We start from the raw sequence: 19,968 nt of genomic DNA, 5'->3' as shown, positions 1-19,968 counted from the left end.
GGTTGCTGTGCTTGAATTAAAACGATAGCCAGGGGCAAATATTTGACTTACTATTGACTTATTGACACAGTCAACCACTATGACGCACTCCCTACTGCTTTTTTGATAAGCGTTGAACCCGTGTTAATAAGCACACATTTGAATTAGCGTTGATTGTTGTTGGCATGTTCAATAGTCATTAATTGCAAGAGGTGAGGGGCTGCAGTTTGATTGCTTGCCTGAAGCGGTTCAGCGGACTGTTGTGCTGTCATAGTGGAGATGCGACAGAAATGACCCGCGAGAGCGAAGGGGATTAATACTATATTGTAACTCAACTATTAAAAATGAATTAAAGTCATCTTTATATATAGCTCAAGTTTGACATCGCCATTTCAAAAACATGCATGCAGTTTATTAGCGACTCAAAATTAGGTGACAATGTAAGTGTGACCATAACTTCTGAAGTCATATATATATATATATATATATATATATATATATATATATATATATATATATATAAGGTGGCACCAAATCACACAGCAAAATATCTTCAGTATCTTGTTTAGTTTTTTTCCTATTTCAAAGTAAAATGCATATTTCAATGTTTATGTGTGTTGCAGTATGCTGCAGAAAAAAAAAAAAAAAAAACTGGCTGGAAATATCTTTTTTTTTTTTTTTTCTGTGGCCCAGCGATTGTCTGGAGGGTTCATTGGAAACTTGGGCAGCTGGCTGAGTTTCCTGCTGTTCATCCGAACACATACCCTCATTCGGAGATGGGGAACGGCGGCCTATTAAAATGTAAATTCCCTCTCAGTGTCACGGCATGAGCAGCAGCGAGCGGCAAGCGCAGGCTGGATTGCAGCAGGAAAGCGACAGGGAGCTGTTGGGGGGGGGGGGGGGTGAGAGGTGTGCACACGCGCTCCCCTTTTTACTATGCAGTGGCTTCAAGATTGACAGCATGTGGCTAGAATAAGATCTGCTCGCTGGGACCCAAATAAAAATTTCACAAACCTCAGTGGAAAACAAAAGGTGATAGGGCCACTATTCGTCTGCTCCTTACTTGTTTTCTCCAGCTAGAACTCACGATACATTTATTTAATCATAATTAATAATAATGATGATGATCATGTTGTAGTTGTGACTTTTGGCTCATCTAGTTCGGGGTTGCCATAGTGCAGGGGTGTCCAAACGTTTTCATTTGAGGGCCACATACAGAAAATTTGAAGGATGCAAGGGCCACATCATGTTATGAAGAGAAATTGTGTTTAGTCCTAAAAATTGTACAAATAATTGATTTGTGCTTTTGCATATTTAGAAAAATGCTACAGTATATAAAGCAATTTATTTGTAATATGGCAGTAGGGTTATTAAAGCTTTGGAATTTTTCATTTTAGTTTGTTTTTATTAGTTTTCATGGTGGTTTTTATTAGTTTAGTTCTTTAAAAATGCTTAGTTTTAGTTTAGTTAGTTTCAGTATTAGCATTATTATTATTTGTTTTTGTTTTTTAAATGTGTATTACTTGTGCGCAATATTTAAAAAACACACACCATGGGAGCAACGTCATCTTTTGGTGCTTTTCTATTGGATGCTGCTTGATGACATCACTTCTGTGTGACATACTTTCAAAACGAAAGACATTTTTGCTATAATTATAGTTAGTTTTGTAAACATCAAATGTAGTTTCAGTTAGTTTTCCTTTTTTAAAAGCATTTTCGTTTTTATTTTTATTTCGGTAATAATATTGTTTTTTGAATTTGAGTTTTTTCATTAGTTTTAGTTAAAGGGGCTGTCTGCCGGATTCACTCAGGAAAATGCACTTTTTAAATACAGGATGTACACACTTTAACTTTCTCTCAGTCTACATATCTGGGTTTATGTTAATCTTTGGTGGTAATTTTGTCCTAAACCACCCACCTCCCCAGCCTGTACTTTGCCATTTTGTGTTTGTTTTGTAAACAGCGGGACATTTCTGTGGAAAGACAGTATTTACAACCCTCCAGCCAATCACAGAGCGCGATTGGGGGGGTGTCGCAAAGGGGGCAGGGCGAACGTGTCAGCTGCGTGACATCACTCCCGTGGCAATTTGAAAGCACGCACGGATTATTATTTTTTTTTTCACTCACTCACTCACTCACTCACTCACTCACTCACTCACTCACTCACTCACTCACTCACTCACTCACTCACTCACTCACAGAAGCTGACGTGTGTGAATGAGTGAGTGATGCGGCCCACTTGGTAGTAATATATGAATATATTTTCCTCCATGCGGCCCCTTCGCTAACATGAGTTTGACACCCCTGGTCTACATCAATATCTTCCACCTCCGGGAGACGAGGCACTATTGCGTCATAAAATGCAGTTATTACCCATAGCTTTGGTATAACATTTGAGGGCAAAGAATTTTTGAAACGAGAGGCTTTATTTATTTATTTATTTATTTATTTATGTATTTTTCTTCTATTCCTCTGCTCGCATCACACATTTGATGTAGCTACTTCTCAATAGTAATTCACATTCATATGGTTTTCCACATAATAAACAAAGCTATGCGGCTGAGAACAAGCCCCCGGCTGATGAAGCACGTTGGCCATCAGAATCCACATCATCACAGCTTACGATGCACCATCTCGACCAAACAGAAACAGTGTCACCAGTATTAAGGGAAGGGGCATGTCGACGCTTCTTGCTGATTTCTTGTGTGAGCAAGAAAAGCAATCAGCGTATGGGATGAAGATTGTCTGTGTTTACTGAAGCGTATATTTGGGTGAATCTGTGAGTTCATTCATCCTGAATAGTGTGATGATAGCCAGGTGGTGTTGGTGTGGACCAGTGTTCAAAATGTTCGGTGCTGGCATCACCTTAAGTCCTGCTTTTGGATAGTATTTTTGTGTTGCACAATGCGCAGTGCACTCCAGTTACATTGTATTTGCCCCGGGATGCGAGGTGCACGTTTACATTTAGCGCTGTTGGGTGATAAAGCTGATTAAATGTGATGGAAGATTGCAAAAATCAGCGTGCTGAAAGTCCATTCGGTGCAGGCAGGAATGTGCTTTGCTATGCTAATAATTGAGGTCACGAGGCGTCCTAGCTGGACTGAAAAACAAGTTGGGTCAAAAAAATAATAATTTAGTAAGCATTAGGGATGTAACGATATCCAAACATCAGGATACGACATTATCACGATATGAAGGTCACGATATTGTAATTATCACGGTATTGTGGGCGGATTGGCGATATTTAAAAAAGATCGCAATATTGTAAGAAAAAAGAAGCTCATACTTAAAAAAAAGCTTTTGCAGATAACAGCAATGCATATAAACCACCTCTAATCTCTTAATAACAATATTGAGGCACTTACTTGCTAATGGAAGCACACATTGATTGCTCCACAAGCAAATTAGGTTCCCCTTTATCTGACAATTAGCATAGATTTTAAGCATAGAAGGCCAAAACATCCCGAATGAAAGTTAAATTGCACTAATAAAGTAGGCATTAGGGGGTGCTCGAACTGTCCAAATGGAAATCAACCTGACTTTTTTAACAGATGTGTTCCTTTTAAATATTGTGAACATGTGACGACGACGATATTGTGCCAGTTTTAATATCACAGTATCACGATATTGCCCTTATCGTTACATCCCTAGTAAGCATGCTGGCCTTCCATACATACATATTCCCATTTGTTTGACTGTGTGTGTGTGTGTGTGTGGTGTGTCTTTGCTACATTGTGGGGCCCATCCACGCGTGTTTTCCCAGGTTTAACTACCATTGTGGGGACCGGCTTGAAAATGTGGGGACAAATTTCCCAGAGGGAGCCATCCCAAAGGGATCAATAAAGTCAAATCTAACTTTAAGTTTTTCTAGTCTCCGTTCAATTCCCCCTTGTTTCGTCAAGTCTAAAAATTTCATAGGGTTTGGCGTATTCCATTGAATATAGGATGAAAATGTTTTCAAATTATTGTATTGTGTTTTTACTAATGTTTTACACAATGTCCTGCCTTCAATTGAACTGGGGTTTTGTATTTTCCCCCACATGTATTCTTTCCCCTATCCATATTTACATACTCATGTTTAATAATAGTCATATCACAATAGTCATATCGTTTGTCCAGCAGCATTTTGTACACGTGGCAATATCTAAAGCAGTCCATCGCCGACAAAAGAAACAGGGGACTTGACATCTGCTGTAGAATTCATCTACATGATAAAAGACGACACAGCTCCTTCCTTGACACAAACGCCCTAAACCCCCCCAAGCTTTCCACCACTCATCTCCCCTCCATGTTGGCCAACAGAAGACCCCACCTGAATGACATTTACAAATTACCCAGCCCAGAGTGCTCTGTCCCCTGACCCGTGTGCCTGTGCTGTGCACCCAGCGAGACTCGCCAGCATTTTGTCATATAATTACTGCAAATCCCCTGAAAGTAGACCCCTTCCTCTAGCTGCCCCACTACCCTATCAGCACATCTCTTTCACCCCCCCCCCCCCCCCCCCTTGTCTCTCAATGGCGTATAAAACGCTCAAACGCCATTGTCCTATGAACACAGCCGACTAGCTTTGCAGCAAATGAAAGCAGCTCTTCTCATTCCCTTCAAATTCTGCACAGACATGACACAAGCAGAAATGGACTTGGATGGAGTCCATGAAGGAGTTGTAACCAAGTACGTTGTTTAGCAACGAGACAGGATAAAAAAACAACAACATGGAAATCGGTCAAAAGGCAACGTGAAATTTGTGAGGGTGGAGTTCGCACTGAGCTAGTGACGTGTAAAACCGACCTGCTGAAACAGCCCATTTGAGAGTGCTGTTTGAGCTAATGTGATACAAACGGCCATAGGAATGGGAAACACGGGTCGTTTATTTCACAACTTTGGGGACTTAGTCAGGCTATGAGTAGCCTACCTTTATGGATAACTGGTGATAGCACGATAAGAATGAGGACCTGAAACCACCTTTCCTTTCACCAGAGTGCCCCCCCCCCTTCAACTATCCAGCACCTATAGTTGTTGACACATTGATAGTGTGCGTGGCTAGGCTCTTCTCAGATGAGGGTGTCACTTGTGCGTAGCCTGATTGTCACACTCTTTGGGCCCAGTGTAGGGGATTTAAATTGAGGAAGAAAAGGTCAGGAGGCAGTGGTCATCTATTCTCCCGTCTCTCTGCCCCAAATTACTTGTCCTCCAAATAGGGAATGAAAACAGACAGGAAGGGGTCTGAAGCCTGGGAGTTTTTCTTCGTGGGGCTGGCAACCCCAGGGAGAGAAATGTGAACAAGGAACAATGGTAACAAACAGACCAAATTACGGCCGAAACTAAGATACGTAAAAAAAAAAAAAAGGACTAGATTTAATAAAGTTTTACTTTACACGTTTACACTATTTGTTATTTACGCACATAAAAGGGGAGGAATACTGTACTTACAAACGTGATGCTGGTGGGGGTAGCAATGAACGCGAAGAACAAACGTGATGCTCCCCCGCTGCCATTCGTTCCTTGAAGTACGAAATGCATCTTGGGATACATTCACAGCCAAGCCTTACACCAAACAGAAACCAATGCATCCTTGGTTTAAGCTAGCAAAAAAACAACGACATCCGGGAATTTCGTGTCATCGAAATAGTAGTACAAATTCTTTTCTTTTTTTTTTTTTTTTAAGAAAAAAAAATAAAAAATAAAAATAAAAAATAAAAATAAAAAAAATAAAAAAAATAAAAAAATAAATAGTAGTACAAATTCATTGAGATATGCGTGCTTGGGAAGTATGTTCTATTACTCGTTGCGTCACAAGAACGTACTCTGTGTTCTTGATATTGAGAAACGGCCTAAGTCAACAAACGCATGGACGATTAGCAACCCAGAGCTACCCATTGTTAGTGTGTTGCCTCCACGGCTTTTTTTTATGTAAATAAGTTTATTGCTTTAAACTATAATGTTAAAAATATATATACATGTTCGTTATATAAAAATGATTTGTGTTTGGATGGTAATTAACAATTTTATTTATGTTAGAAGGAAAAATAGTATCGTTTAACATACTTCCGGTTTCTGATGTCGTACTTCCGGTCTTCGATGACGTACTTCCGGGACGCCATCTTGCACGAACAGAGAGAACACATTTGCCGAGCCTAAACACCATCCAGCGCCATCCACGTAGAATTATCAGGCAGGAATGCCGTAAGTTTCATTTTATTATAATTTGTACTTGCTAGCATGGATATTGATGTTTATTTTCATTGAATCATCGTTGTAATGAGATCGATGCACTTTTTCTTCTTTGTGTTGACGTTAGTGTGTGTAGCGATTGACTTGGTATTTTTGTATTTACAGTTTTCACCACATGCTTATGAAGACAATTAGACATTAAACTCCACCCCAGGGTCTTCATTTGTGGTTTAGCTTGGTGTCATCAACATCTCTGTTGAAAACACTATAGGTAGCCTTTGGCTAAAAACAACAATGGAGAACATTGGTCATTTTGGAGTGTGTGGTCTTCGACAAAGTTTGATCCTGCGCAGACATTTTTTCATCGTTGTTTGAGAGTTTAGTGAAGGAAATAAACCGGACAACTCCTTCCAGTAGATCGGGATAACGTCTCTCTCGCTCTCTCTCTTACATAAGCGATTAATGTACAGGAAATCAACACTTCAACTAAACTAACATCCAATTGCTGTTGACGATCTTGTCCACCAGAACAATTAACTTGGTAATTTTACAATGAGCGCACACATCCCTCCTTACACACACACACTCCCTTGCTGAGCTCATAGCCTGAGGCCATAGGAGAGCCATTGGATTAGCGGATTTCTTGAAGAGATAGTTAAACGTAATGAACCATCAAGATGATGACTATTAAAAATGATTTGCCGTGCTTCGGTGCAGCGAGGGAATAGAGAGAGAGTGCTCGTCATCTTTGGCTGACTGATAATGTCAACTATATTTTCACATTGGGGGAGACTTTTTTTTTTTTTTTTTTTTTCTTTCTCCATGATCAGCATGACTGTTTTTTTTTCCCTGCAATTGACCAATGTGCATGGTAGAATACAAGTGTCTGTTTTGAATTGATGTAACAGCATCTAGTTTCAACTGTGATGTCAGGAGCTATGTGATGTCAATCTTTAATCCTTTACTTCGTTACAAGTTCTTCTCTGTGTGCCCTGCGATTGGCTGGCAACCATTCCAGGGTGTACCTCGCCTACTGCCCAAAGCCAGCTGAGATAGGCTCCAGCACCCCCCGCGACCCTTGTGAGGAATAAGCGGTCAAGAAAATGGATGGATGGACTTAGTCACAGCCAATCAGATCGCTTCACTGTCTGTGGTAGCCTTCTGAGAAGGTGTGCGTCTTTGTTGGATTATTACCTCTGTTCCTGTGTGCAGCTCTCGTTGCTCCTCGCCTCTCGATGTGAATAGTCAGTCAAAATCTTATTTGTGCCTGCGCTTTGGGATCCAACCTCAGCACATAAACACCATCACCCTGTTAGGATGAAGTCCCTGAAACCCCAGTGTTATTTTCCAGAAAAGGAAGTACAAATGTGGATAAATAAATAAAGAAATAAATAGATAGATAAATAAAAATGCACTTCTATCTGTACGCCTCACTCAGTCTCCCAATATCTCTGCAAGCAGAGGACCAGATTGAATTTTCCTCTGGAGTCTGCCAGAATGAGGGTGAACATCACCCGCTTCTCCGGCTTCATAGATGCTCTCCTCAGATATTTCTCCCCAGACGAACACCGAAGGCATCTGAGTTACTACGGAAATGCCCCGGTTTGGTCTTAAAGTTGACATCAAACCAACTGATAAACAAAGTACAGTCGACCTGAAATGAAAAATAGTGTCCTTAGGGAAGAGGAGCACATTTGTAGGTTTTACATTATAAGGTAGGTTATTATAGTTTTTCATTTGTAGATTTTTTTTTTCTTATATATAAATCACACACTGGGGACAAAGCACACTGCCTCAATTTTGTTTTATCATTTCAGATGTAATCTCCATCATTTCTTTGTCCTTTTGGAGTTTGTGTGGCTGTGTTCTTTATAATTAAAGGATATTTACTCTCTTTTACCTTTCCGTTTCTTTCTACAAAACATGATTGTAGACTCCCCTCCCCCCCCAAATCGGTTTAGCCACAGGCCTTTTTAATTTTCTGCTTTTGTGTTTTTAGCTCAGATTGACAGGCTGCTCTCTCCCTGGAGCATTTGTTCTATTATTCTGTTTAATATGCCGCAGAAACTGTGAGTGCTGGTACAGGCAGCCAGCGTAATGGAATCGCAGCAGGTAAGGGCAGCCGTGCATATTTGATGACTGGCAAGATGGCGAGAGAGGCTCAATTGTTGAATCGGCGCTGCCTGCTGCTGCGATCTCACCTATTCGCCTGATGACCTTGTGCGGATGGCAGCCAGATGGACGGAGCCAGCCGACACCCCTTGAACCAGGTGTGTCAAACATACGGCCCCGCGGGCCGGATCAGGCCCGCAAAGGGGTTTAATCAGGCCCGTGAGACAGCTTTGTAAAGTAAAAAAAAAAAAAAAGAAATTGTAGCCTAATGTCGGACCAATTTTTCATTTGAGGGCTACATACAGAAAATCAGAAGGACGCAAGGGCCACATATGTTATGAAGAGAAATTGTTTTGTCCTAAAAATTGTACAAATAATTTATTTGTGCTTTTGCATATTTAGAAAAATGCTACATTATATAAACCAATTTATTTGTAATATGGCAATAGGGTTATTATAGTTTTGGAAATTTTCTTTTTAGTTTTTATTTTGTTTTGAGTTTTGTTTTTTTAAATTTTGTTAGTTTTAATTAGTTTTCAAGGTGGGGTCTGTTAGTTTTTTTTTAATTAGTTTTCGTTCTTTAATAAATGCTTATTTTTATTTTTTATTTTTTTTACGTGTATTACTTGTGCGCAATATTTAAAATATATCAAAATTAATCTACTAAAAATACCATTATTTTACCGATTCGGCCCACTAAGTTATAAATTTTCCTCCATGCGGCCCCTGAGCTAATATGAGTTTGACACCCCTGCCTTAAACACACGCACGCACAGTTTCTAAGAATCCAACAATTGCTCTCGATGCAGAAGACCCACTTTCTATTTGTCCTATCGACATATCACATTTGGAAATGAGCACTGCTCCGAGCGCTGAGCAGAAGCAGCACAGGACAAGAGTGAAGCATGTGCATCGAAGGGTGACCGCCAGCTGAGCGCTATATAGTGAAAAGGGCTGTTAAATGCGCAGTGGTAGTACCCCCCCCCCCGCCTTCCCACATCCTTCCCTCATCCACCTTTTACGCTCCTGCTGAGACAATGAGTTGTGGTTTAATTAACTCTGCCTTAATGGGTGCACAGCATGAGGGTGGGGGTGAGAGGGTGGGTTAGCAGGTTTGCAGCTCTTGGTGCTCTGTAATAGTATTGTTCCTGGGAAAAAGATAAGCCACACCGCTGTGCGACCTTCCAAAAAAAAATACTTAGCCTGACGTATTACCGACAGGTCGAAGACGTTTAGCTCCTGGTTCACAATGGCGTATTCAGTAATTGCTGGTTTACAGTCACGGTAATCAGAAAGTTGACTACAACAAATACGTTATTAGAAATGGAGAATCTTGATTCACTATAGACTAGGGGTGTGAATTGCCTAGTACCTGACGATTCGATTCGTATCACGATTCACAGGTCACGATTCGATTCGATACCGATTAATCCCGATACGAATTTATAAGTCGATTGTTGCGATTTTTTTTTTCATTCAAATTTAGAAAATACTAATCAGTAAGCTTGTAGAGTGTAAGATTTATATGAAAATGTATTATTTATTTATCTGAAATTTCAGTCTGATAGAGGTTGTAATCTGTTTCATGTTTGAACAGCATTAAAATAAAATATTAAGGCTTAATGTTCCGTTCATATAACATTCTTCCATGCTCAAGGTGTGAATCCTAAAAAAAACAAAAAACGATTCTAGCGATTATTGAATCGATTCGAGAATCGCGCGATGTAGTATCGCGATATATCGCCGAATCGATTTTTTTTAACACCCCTACTATAGACCCTTTCATGGCCTACGTCACGATGACGTCACGGTGTTTACTGGAGGCAAAAACAACCGCTGGAGGCAACGAAGTGCAGCTAGAAGTAAACAACGCTGGTTGTCTGTCGAAAATGTCGTCTTGTTGTGTTTTTGGTTGCCAGAACTGTGGACAAACAAAAAGTTGAAATTCTATCGCATCCCAGCGTCTGCCAGTGGTTAAACGCGATTAGGCGAAAGGACATCGTCATCATCAACAATGCTCGTGTTTGCAGCGCACGCTTCATATCAGGTAAGCTTTAACGATCAGCTTCAGCCTGGACAATGATGTGGGCTACAATTAGTTGTGATTGAAATGACTTAAGTTAGTCATTATTTGTGGGATTCTTTTTACATGTAAGTCAGTGTTTACATGCTACATGCACGAATGCTAACCGCTAGCTAACCAAACGTTAGCTTGTATGTTTCAGTTTGGTCGAGGCAAAAGCCCCCACAATGGTTCCGATAACTTGTCAAATTTTTGTAGGAGAGGTCCATGCCTCGTATATCCTCGTCTTCTGTCCCCGTCGTTGACTTGGCAGCACTTGCGACCGCACGACACAAAAGTCCTCGCTCAAGTTGGTATATTCGAAATTTTGAACATGTCCAGTCAAGACGTAGTTAGTTGTAGACATGTAATGATTTATAGGTCTTCAGTTTATCTTTATTTAGTATAAACGCTCAGTTTTTCTATAAGGTAGATTTACACGGTGCGTAGTCCCATTAAATCGTCTATCCAGTGCGTGAGTGCGTACGGGTCAGTAAATATCGTCCCATCAGTCAGAGTTAACTTCTTAAAGTAACATTCACGGTTGTGGGGAGTCAGTTTACTCACATATTAACTCAAATGGCCATTTTCCGCGTCCTTTCCGACGTGAACTTTCTGTGAAAATATGCTGACCGGTGTTAGAACCGCACGCCAACTGAGGTGTTTTTGCCTCCAGCTAAGCCCCGCCCTTTAAATTGCGTCACATTGTTTACAAACTTTGAAAGGGTCTATAAGAGAACGAAAGTTGAAAAGCTCTATAGAGAAGTGAGATGGGATGGAATATGGGGATATACTGAAAGAGTGTTGGCTGGCTTGAAGGGGGGTGGGGGCATTAATCATTATTGGAGGACACCTTCGTCCCCAACTCAGCCTGACAGCCCCTCCACCACTGACATAAATCATCATTCCCCTGCAATACATTCCCCTTTCTTTTCCTTGCCAAGGAAAATGTGCTTGTTGTATTGATTTTTCCTCTTTTGCCCTCTGGGTTGGTTCCCCACTCCACCAACAGCACACCCAACCTCCACGGTCCGCTTCTTCCTCCATTGGTTGACCACGTTGCGTTGCTGTCATTATGAAACATATAGACAAATTTACTTTTTCGTTTCTTTCTTCCTCTCTTTTTTTCTCTTTCTTTTTGGACCCAAAAAAAAGTAAAAGAGCTACTAACTGAATGAGAAACACGTACCACTTGCAATATCCACGTTTGCTTGCCTATTTGGACTCCGAATTGAAAATCAAAGCCAACCCAGTGATCAATGTTAAACATAGTGTCCAGCTTTCGTCAACTGAGAGAGCTGCTATTTGGCTGCTCCGCCTTATCGCCGATGTCACCCTTTACTGAATTGGATCTCGCAAATGTGAAGGAACACAGGTCTCGGTTGGCAACTCCCCTTTTCTCTGCCACTTATTTTCCCTTCTTTTAAGCCTGACAGCGCATCAACCCGGGAGAATGAAGTGGTAATAACAGATGGGCCGATGTGAGGCATGTATGTTGTCGCCGCTCATCGTGGAGCTGTCTGAATTTCTGAACCTCCCAACTCAAAGGTTCATTGGCATTCCATCTGAGCCTTCACTGTGCTGATTCATTGCAGCCTTCCTTTAAGTTTGGGCTTTCACTCACATGGGTGTCGCTGTAAATTGCCTTTGTTATTGCATAAAAATGTTAAAGAGGCACGATGCAAGGTTCAGAGTTTTTGCACATTTGCTCTGGCGAAACGACGTGCACACGGCCAGGAGCGTGCGCGACTTCTCGGGCACGAGCAAACCTCCAAGTTAATCGAACAAACGTCAACACGGAGCACAACGCCTTTTTCATAGGCTTAATAATGTCTACAGTCAATGTCATGTTTTTTTTTTAAATGTTTTGTGTCCCAAAGACGTATTTATACGTTCTTTTGTTTTTGTTTTATACTAGAGCATACAGAATGCTTTGATGCAGCCTCTCAACTGCAAAGAACGGTTGCAGAAATGGTAGTTATTACACAAATGGCCAGCAGGTGGCAGCAGAGCAAAGGAGATCATGTGATCATGTGAAAATGGCTGCGAGTGAATGAGTTAAGAGAATCAGAATCAGATGTATTGGCCAAGCACTGTGTTATATAAAAACAAACAAAAAAAGAAAACGTGAGGAAGGTGGGAGAAGGGCAAAAAAATTAAGGCCCAATCTGTGCGGACCTGTAAAAAAAATATGCGCATAGCATATACAACAATTTTGAAGACTTGCAGGTGTAGGAGGGACCAAAAGTAACCAAAATGTAATTGATTGACCTGTATTTTAGTGGCCGATCGTCAGGTTTTAAAGCTGTGATATTTAAGGATGCTTTTATGTGCTCATAATTTAATTTAATTTGATTTATTATTACAATGGAGGTCGGCAGTTTTGGAGTATTTGTGTTGCATTATGAGGTAAACGAGTGAAAGCAAAGAGATTCTCACTTTTTCTTTACATAAAAAAAAGTGATTAAATGAAACAGGAAGTTAAAAAAATATTAATTATTAAATATAAATATATAGATTGTAAATACAAATTTTATGAAATGATGTCATGGATCTGCCTTGATTATCAAGGTCAGTTTTGATCAGTTATCACTTTCTGTGATGTCTCTGATGCCTACTTTGTGATTAAACTGCTCATTTTTTCCCCCTATTCCCATTCCTTTGTTGCAACTGCCTCATTGGGGGAAACAGCAAGGAACAAGTAGCACAAGCTGGGAAAAAAATAAAATAGGTCACTGCCTTCTAATTCCACGACAGAAACTGATATCATTAGGTGAACATCCAGCAAGTAATACCACCCAGCGACTGTAATTGTTAATGGAGCAACTATCGAGTTTATAATGCACTAAATGATGCAGACCCCCCCACTCCAGATAAACACATCCTAAATAAACGATTTGGGTGGTAATTGCACTTTGCCAAGCACCCTGTTAATGGAGTCAAGACTGATGAAAGGGTTAAACTGTTTTTCTGAATTAGCATCCTCCAGCTGGCTCATTGCACTTATTTCTTCAAACATCTCAGCATTCCCTTGGTTATCAGAAAATTTAGAAAGAAAATCCAATTAAAAAAAACTTTTTTTTCATTAGTCCCTAATTAGGTCCTTAACATAATTAGCAGGGGATTTTTATAACCCTCTTTTAAAATCTATTACAAGACTTGGAAGCAAGTGACGGAGAGGAACTGGCCAGTAGGGTTGTATGATGGCCCCTTTGAGGGCAGCTGAGAATGCTGGGAGTATGGTCATCAAGAGTGGAGTGCCACTGCAATTTAAAGGGCGGGGCTTAGCTGGAGGCAAAAACACCTCAGTTGGCGAGTGGTTCTAACACCGGTCAGCATATTTTCACAGAAAACTTCACGTCGGAATGGACGCGGAAAACAGTAATTTGTGAGTAAACTGACTCCCCACGACCGTGAATGTTACTTGAAAAAGTTAACGCTGACTGATGGGACGAATTTGACAACAAGTTATCGGAACCATTGTGGGGGCTTTCGCCTCGACAAAACTGAAACATATAGCTAACGTTTGGTTAGCTTAGCGGTTAGCATTCGCGCATGTTAGCATGTAAACATGGACTTACACGTAAAAAGAATCCCACAAATAATGACTAACTTAAGTCATTTCAATCACAACTAATTGTAGCCCATATCATTGACCAGGCTGAAGCTGATCGTTAAATCTTACCTGATATGAAGTGTGCGCTGCTAACACGAGCATTGTTGATGATCGGCTCAGACAGTCCTTTCGCCTAATCGTGTTTAATCAAAACCGTCTGCGATTACTCTGACTGGCAGAGGCTGGGATACGATAGAATTTCAAGTTTTTGTTGGTGCTTTTACGGTTCTGGCAACCAACACGACGACATTTTCGACAGACAACCAGCGTTGTTTACTTCTAGCTTCACTTCCGTTGCCTCCAGCGGCAAGTTGTTTTTGCCTCCGGTAAACACCGTGACGTCATCGTGACGTAGACGGTAGGCCATGAAGGGGTCTATACTCTTGCCTTTAGTTAAATTACAGACCTGTTTTACGAAATATTTTCTCTCTCCTGCCTCCTCTCCTTCTTGAAGAGGTTAGGCTAGGTGACAATGACCAAATCTGACACTGCTGTACGGATTCTGCATTGACAGACTGGGACAACATCTGAGGTGGGCCACAGAATTCTGTATCGACCAAGTGGGCCAGGTTTTAAGGAGGACCTACTTTTCAGCGGTGCTTCATTTTATTAAACGGCCTCTCGTGCTTGTACAAGCAGTTAACATTGTATAGCACAAATGAAAAATTCCCAAACTATAATAACCCTACTGCCATATTACAAATAAATTGGTTTATATACTGTAGCAATTTTCTAAATATGCAAAAGCACAAATAAATTATTTGTTCAATTTTTAGGACTAAACACAATTTCTCTTCATAACGTTATGTGGCCCTTGCGTCTTTCTCATTTTCTGTATGTGGTCCTCAAATGTTTGGACCCCCCCCTGTTCTACAGCATCAGGTGTAGCATTCTTGCGTTCCCACACCACCAGGGGGCATTGTGCATTCAAAAATAACCAAAGAAAAATGTCCATAAATACAAAAAAAACCTGCATTGTTACGAACTGGCTTCCAGCGAAATATTGACGACAGGACTCAGGAAGTACGGTGGCTTGGCTTCCAGTGAGCAGCCTGTGCACTCTGCCGAGGAGGAGGATGATGATGAGGAAGAGGCTGCCCCCAAACAGAAGAGCCCGGTCCTCGTCTTTAATTAAGTATCTGAAACATCAATTTAAATGTAAATATCGGCGGTGCAATGCCACTCATGCGTAAATTAGAGGTTTGGCCCAGGCACATTTCTTTCTTCCTCCCGAGTCCCTCACTCACACTGACATCTGCTCACAGCTGCTTGCATTGGGACTTTCCGATTCCGACAGCCATCTGCCCTCCTCCTACACACGCACGCGCGCGCAGACGTTCATGCGTTTAGCACTAGGGATGCACGATATTTATCGGACAGATACAATATCGGCCGATATGGGAAAATATGACGTCATTTTTGATCGTCCCAATATGTATATTTTAGTATATTTAGAAACGAACTTGAAGGAGGCACAGAAGGCAGCAGCTAATGTTGCTAGGCTAACGGCGCTAAGCTAACAAGCCAGCAGCAACAAATCTAAAGGCGGAATGACAATTAGCATCCAGGCGACTTTTGGCAAGCACAGAGGAGAGAAAGCGGAGCAGAGGTGAGAAAGCGTTTTGAGCGAACTTGAATGTTGCTAGGCTAACGGTGCTAAGTTAAAGAAACCAGCAAGGCAGCAACAACAAACATGAAGCCATTAACGCCAAAGTTATGACTTTTATAGCGCTAGACAAGCAGACGTTTTTTTATTTTCTTTTGCAGCTGACCCGTTTTTTTTGTTTTGTTTTGTTTGTTTTTTTACAAGTTAAGAGCACATTTGGACGGCTGTAACCAAGCCACAACACAACACGCTAATCTAAGCAAGTTGCTTATTTATTTATTTATTTACCAATTTTGTCTATTTACTTGATTTCATTTTTAAAACTAAACAAGGATGTTCTGGTCGGATGCCCTTCCTGACACCAACCACAGTTTCAGCAGTGGGTGGGCCGAGCCTTTGTCATTCAGTCATTCAGGACGATTATGATTTGAGTTGATTTTAATCAATCAATTAAATAAATGTATCCTGATTCTAAATCTGTTATAACAAACTGAAGCTATTTACTGATTCTCTCAAACAAATTTATAACACTGGGAAAGGACGGAAAAGCTGAGGCACCCTGTTGAATTTGATGACAATGATTAAATTGATGACGTCTTTGTTTCTTCTGTAAAACGGCCCAGTGTACTGTTGATTACTGTAAGAAATAGAAGTAGTGTGGCGATTCAGTAATAACACTACAATCTTCTTGCACAAACCTCAAGCTTCTACATGGAGTATTTTCTGTAGTTGAGATGCTTCAGTAAAAATCATTTTCATTTCACACAATTACACATAAGACTAATCTTTTGACGTCTCAAAAGCTGTCAAGTCAACATGGTTTCTCACGTTGTGGCCATTCAGCTGTCATTCAATTATCATCAAAACTGTGTCCTGCCTCTGTACCTTCACCATCCCCCTAATGGATGCCACACTCGATCCAGTCACTCAGTTTTGTCCAAAAGTATTTCTTTTGACAAGCGAACTTCATTGTTGCTGACAATAATAATTGTTGCTGATGGACAGTTAGCATCTGCCACACCATTTTGCGATCTTGTTTGTGTTTTTCCAGTTGACCTCACTCACAGTAGCATGAATTCAACCCCCTCTTGACAAAAATACTCTGTTGTATCCATGTATCCCCAACATGCTCCAATTTATTGTTGTCATGGGAGCTTAGGTAGCACCGTTCCGGCCCCCCCAAAAAACCCAGAAGCAGTTTTGTGTGTGAACGCAAACTTTGGACAAGCTCCCAGGGTACATCGGGAAGTTCCGTCATTGGTTCCTGCGGTGTGAAAGCCCCTAATGACTTGTTTTGACTTTCATATCAGATAAAAAAAAAATACGTTAGTCATTTAATACTTTTGATTTCTTATTAAACTGAATTTAGAATAAAATCTAAATCTGTCCCTGGTAGAGATTAGTCAACCTTTTTCCCTTTGGATCGCGCGGGAGGGTCGCTCAGGAGGTCACACGTGTGTCATCGTATTACAGTATCCTGAAGACGAAAGAGTGGGCTTGACTTGGGGTGTGCGTGTATGTATATATGAAGGGTTTGTGGGGATGCTGGGTAATGGTGGAGTTTTGTGTGAAAGGGGTTAATAGCAAAGTGGAGGCTCAGAGCTGATCGAAATGCAGAGCGTGTCCCCCCCCCCCCAATCCTGTGCACAGTGATGAGTTGGAGCTGCTATAAAGGAGCTCATTGAAAGTAATTCAGAGTGACGGCTGTGCAGGAAGGTAATCACAGAATGGGGGATGGTGGGGGTGCGGGGGGGTCTCTACAGTGAGAGCTAGATGGAGAGCCAAAAGGGTAACGACGAGGTGGAGATGGAAAAAAGTGGGGAGACGGATATGGACGACAGTTGATAAGGTGAGAGACGGTTCACAAATATGAAGGACTTGAGAAAGAAAAAGGAAATAACAGTGTAAACAGTAAATACAGCTGTGGAAAGGATGTGGCAGCCTGTTATTTTTGTTGTTTATTTTTGGACTGTACCTACTCACATATATTTTTTTTTTTTACAGTATATTGCTTATCCTGTACGAGGAAATGTGGAACTGTGGCTGATCCAGATGACATTAGGCAAGAAAGAGATGGGATATGGATATATATATATATATATATATATATATATATATATATATATATATATATATGATATAGTCGGACCGGTACGGGGGATGTCAACGGGTGGCCGATTCCGCGGCCCTGTATCTCCGGCCCAGAGGGTCGTGGAGGGCCGGCACCGACGCCGTTGGAAAGCCGAGGTCGGCCCGTTGCCGGGGATGTGTTCATTTTCCCTGTAGGACTTATGGTTCGACCGGTACGGGGGTGTCAATCCCAGTAGCTGCACCCGGAAAATGTGCATCGTGAGGAGGGTTATCAGCCCTGACAGTTTGTGGCAAACATTTTACTGACGACTGCTTCAGGAATTTGGGACAATACAAACGTGGATTAGCAGAAGATCTTTCACTCATCCAGGGATCGGTACCAACTATTGAAACTAATATTCCTTCAGGTGCAGACGTGAAGACTGAGACTTGGCCACGCCCACCAAAATCCGCTCGTTTGATGCTAGGCTAACAGTAGACCTTCCTCGTGGAGACTGCAACTCTACAACAAGGTACAATTTTGTGAACATTTCTTTTGATACAGTACTCGAGGATGGTTGGTGTCATTGCTGCAAAGCTCATTTCAGGAGATCTTTAAATAACCTAAAATCCTTACATTTAAGCACTTCCAGGACTTGTCGCGGAGACCAAGTTGGGTGGTAAACCGATCTCTCAATACTGCCACTGGCAACTTCATTTTGTACAAAAAAGCAGGATTGCCTCTGCCAAAATTCTGCGGCCTGCTCTGTACATCCAAATCTGGCTGGCATGGCTCCATATGTCCATTCTTCGTCAACGGGATTAAGCTTGCTTAGCGTGAGCTCTACTGGGATCACTTGTACTCCATATTGTGCAGTCACAATGGTGGCTTGCCAGCTTGGCTACATCTTCCTCTGCCCCCTTTCCCTCCTCTTGAATTTGTAGCATATGATTGTGGCTCCTTGGAACAGAGGCAAAAGGATTAGGGTGGTGTCGGCCATTTTATCGGTCCAAGTCTAAATGGGAGATCTAAATTCATTTGCCCTGCTTTAAATACATTGGGATTAATTTGAATACATAAGTAAATGTGAGTACACGGATGCAAAATGTTCAATGATGCTGAAAATCAACAATGTTAAGGCTTTGGCAGTGCAACAAAACTGTATATACAAAAGCAAATGTGTTCCTCAATGAAAATACAAAACGAGGTGGGTAAATGCAAATAAGAATACTACTACTTTGAAAAACTTAACAAAACCACCAAACCGGTAATTAGTCATTAACGTATTCATTTATTTATTTATTGTGTATTTACTGTGTACTCCTTTCGGCTCGTTTCCCGTTTTTCGTTTTCTTTTTTATTTCAACAAAATCGTGCCCGAAAAGTCGCCGCGAACGCTCCTGGCCGTGTGCGACGTCGCGCTGGGGTCCATTCCACGTTTCGCCAGAGGGGTCGCAAATGTGCAAAAACTCGGAATCTTGCATCGTTCCCCTTTAAATGGAAAGAATCAATTGGATAATATATATATTTAGTGATATCCTACATTGTTATTTTTGAAAAGGCAGCAGTGGATTTCAATGTATACCCTATTACTAGATCGGAATTATCATAAAAAAAAATATTCTACCGGACAAAAAGCCTTTTGCTGTGGGTTATATGTAGAGTGAAAACATTCTTAACAGAAAAACAACTCATGTAAAAGTCAAAACTTAACCTTCATTTTCTTTTGGGGGGGGGGGGGGGGGATGGCTATTTAAGCCTTTGCTTTATTTGGAGCAGTTCTAGTTTGAATTTGAATTTGCACTTCAATCTTCAACAAAACCATCAGAATCCTTAATGAGGGATATAAGCACAATGGTGTCTCGAGATGGGGGATGGTGTGACTCTGCATGCAGTATGATGCAGCTGCATATGTGCGTGCGTGTGCGAATGTGTGCGCGCACGCGTGGCCCGTTCCAGGCCCTCGCTATCATTTTGTCATGCCACTACTCATCACTGACCCCTGCTCGTCCTTCATGCTGGGGGTCAGAAGCACGGCTATAATTGAGGTGGTGGCTTAAAACCCGCCAAATCATAAAAAAAAAAAGGACATGGCGAGCTCCAGTGAATTACGAGGAAATATTGCCTTCTTTTACAATGCGGCCCATGAATGAAGCCATAAAATTATGATCAGTTTTTATGATGGCCCATTGAAGTGGGATGCTTGTGTATTGATGGTTCACAGGCCGTATTCCTCTTTCGTACATGCGGTGGTGGAAGAGCTGACAAAAAGGGGCCCCTGTGTAACTATTTTTCATGCATTTAATATATTAATTATCTGGTAAATGTTCCCCAGGCGGTGCTTAGGATAT

The 19,968-nt window shown here is 41.2% G+C and overlaps 1 protein-coding gene across 8 annotated transcripts in view; it reads left to right on the top strand.

Moving 5' to 3' along the window:
• Nucleotides 1-19,968, top strand: part of LOC144033094 (dehydrogenase/reductase SDR family member 13-like) — a 55,537-nt gene that overhangs the window by 10,647 nt on the left and 24,922 nt on the right. For 3 of the 8 annotated variants that reach the window (XR_013287869.1, XR_013287870.1, XR_013287871.1), the window contains exon 6: nt 18,045-18,149. Coding sequence is in view for 1 of the 8 variants with exons in the window: in XM_077540915.1 (XP_077397041.1) it covers nt 8,215-8,223 (9 nt within the window). In the remaining 7 variants the exon portion in view is untranslated. Of the gene's footprint in view, nt 1-8,214; nt 8,529-17,550; nt 17,609-18,044; nt 18,160-19,968 lie in introns of those variants that run through there. The other 5 variants (XR_013287872.1, XR_013287875.1, XR_013287874.1 and 2 more) reach the window with 4 other exon arrangements.

This window comes from Festucalex cinctus, chromosome 13 (assembly GCF_051991245.1).
Source record: "Festucalex cinctus isolate MCC-2025b chromosome 13, RoL_Fcin_1.0, whole genome shotgun sequence".
NCBI classification, from domain to species: domain Eukaryota; kingdom Metazoa; phylum Chordata; class Actinopteri; order Syngnathiformes; family Syngnathidae; genus Festucalex; species Festucalex cinctus.
The sequence above is the reverse complement of the archived record's forward strand: the minus strand, read 5'-3'. Positions and strand labels throughout refer to the sequence as shown.